The sequence below is a fragment of the Eimeria mitis genome, genomic scaffold (genome assembly GCF_000499745.2).
Source record: "Eimeria mitis Houghton genomic scaffold, Emh_scaff661, whole genome shotgun sequence".
Classification (NCBI taxonomy): domain Eukaryota; phylum Apicomplexa; class Conoidasida; order Eucoccidiorida; family Eimeriidae; genus Eimeria; species Eimeria mitis.
Genome location: NW_013574747.1, coordinates 6,033 through 7,363, shown reverse-complemented (window position 1 = coordinate 7,363; position 1,331 = coordinate 6,033). Strand labels below are relative to the sequence as shown.

The window sequence follows — 1,331 nt, the reverse complement described above, 5'->3', positions numbered from 1 at the left end:
CTGCAGCTGAGGCTTCACATGCTGCAGCAGCAACAACAGCAACAGCAGCAGCAGCAGCAACAGCAGCAGCAGCTGCAGCTCGAAGGAAGTTCGCATACAGGCATGTGCAGCACCAATGATCAGGAACCACAGTGCGACTGCAGCAAAAGCAGCAGCAGCAACGCCGAGAACAGCAGCAGCAGCAGCAGCAGTTGCAGCACCTGCTGCTGTGGAGGCCTGTGCAGGGCCCGGCTGCTGCTGCTGCTGCTGCAGCGGAGGCAGCAGCAAGAGAGCTGGAGGCGACTGTGGCGGGACTCAGCGCAGGAGGAATTTCGAACGCTGCGGCAGTGCTGCCTTGTGCAGCGCTGCAGGCTTTCAGCAGCAGAAGCAGCAGCAGCAGCAGAAGCAGAAACACAAGCAGAAGCAGTGACAGCAGCAGAAGCAGAAGCAGCAGAAGCAGCAGAAGCAAAAGCAGCAGCAACAGAAGCTGAAGACGTAGAAGCAGCAGAAGCGAAGGCAGCAAAAGCAGAAGAAGCAGAAGCAGCAGCAGCAGAAGCAGAAGCAGCACCAGCAAATCCAGCAGCAACAGAAGCAGCAGAAGCAGCAGAAGCAGAATCACCGGAAGCAGAAGGAGCAGGAGCCGCAGCAGCACCAGCAACAGAAGCAGCAGAAGCAGCAGAAGCATCAGCAGCAGAAGCAGCAGCAGCAGAAGCATCAGCAGCAGATGCGGAACATATAGGAGCAGCAGCAGCAGCAGCAGCAGAATCAGAAGCTGCAGAAGCAGAAAGAGGAGATGCAGCAGAAGCAGACATCTCTCCTGCTGCATCTACACCATCGTCAGAAGCATCTGCTGCTGCAGTGGACGTTGATGCTCCAGCTGCTGCTGCTGCTGCTGCATCAACAGCTACACCTCCTGCTGGTGCTGCCGCAGCAGCTGCAGCTGTTGACTCTGCTGCTTCCGCCAGATACGAGCGGACAGAGGCAGATAGGTTTCTGCTTCAGTTGCTGCTGCAGAACCTTGCAGCAGCAGCAGCAGCAGCTGATACCTCAGAGGCTACTGTGTGCTGCGCAGCATTAGAACAATTGCTGCAGCGGTCGGCAGCAGCAGCAGCAGCATCAATAGTACCAACACAAACAGAAGCAGCACATGCCGGTGCTGCTGCTTCAGCAAGCCACCATCAGCTGCTGCTGTATACTCTAGTTTGTAGGCTGCTGCTAGCTGCAGCAACTGGTGCTGCTGCAGTTAGCACTGCTAGCAGCAACACTGGGGCTGTTTTGACATTGGTAACGAACGTGCAGCAGCAGTTGCTGCAGCAGCAGCAAGAACAGCAGCACAAGCAGCAGGGAAAGCA

At 56.6% G+C, this 1,331-nt stretch overlaps 1 protein-coding gene across 1 annotated transcript in view; it reads left to right on the top strand.

Annotated features, from left to right (window-relative positions):
- The window catches only part of EMH_0019060 (uncharacterized protein), a gene marked incomplete at both ends in the record, with an annotated part of 8,045 nt that overhangs the window by 1,652 nt on the left and 5,062 nt on the right, over positions 1–1,331 (top strand). Inside the window, one exon of the mRNA XM_013501278.1 lies at positions 7–1,331. Within this exon, the coding sequence (XP_013356732.1) occupies positions 7–1,331 (1,325 nt within the window). The remainder of the gene's footprint in view (positions 1–6) is intronic.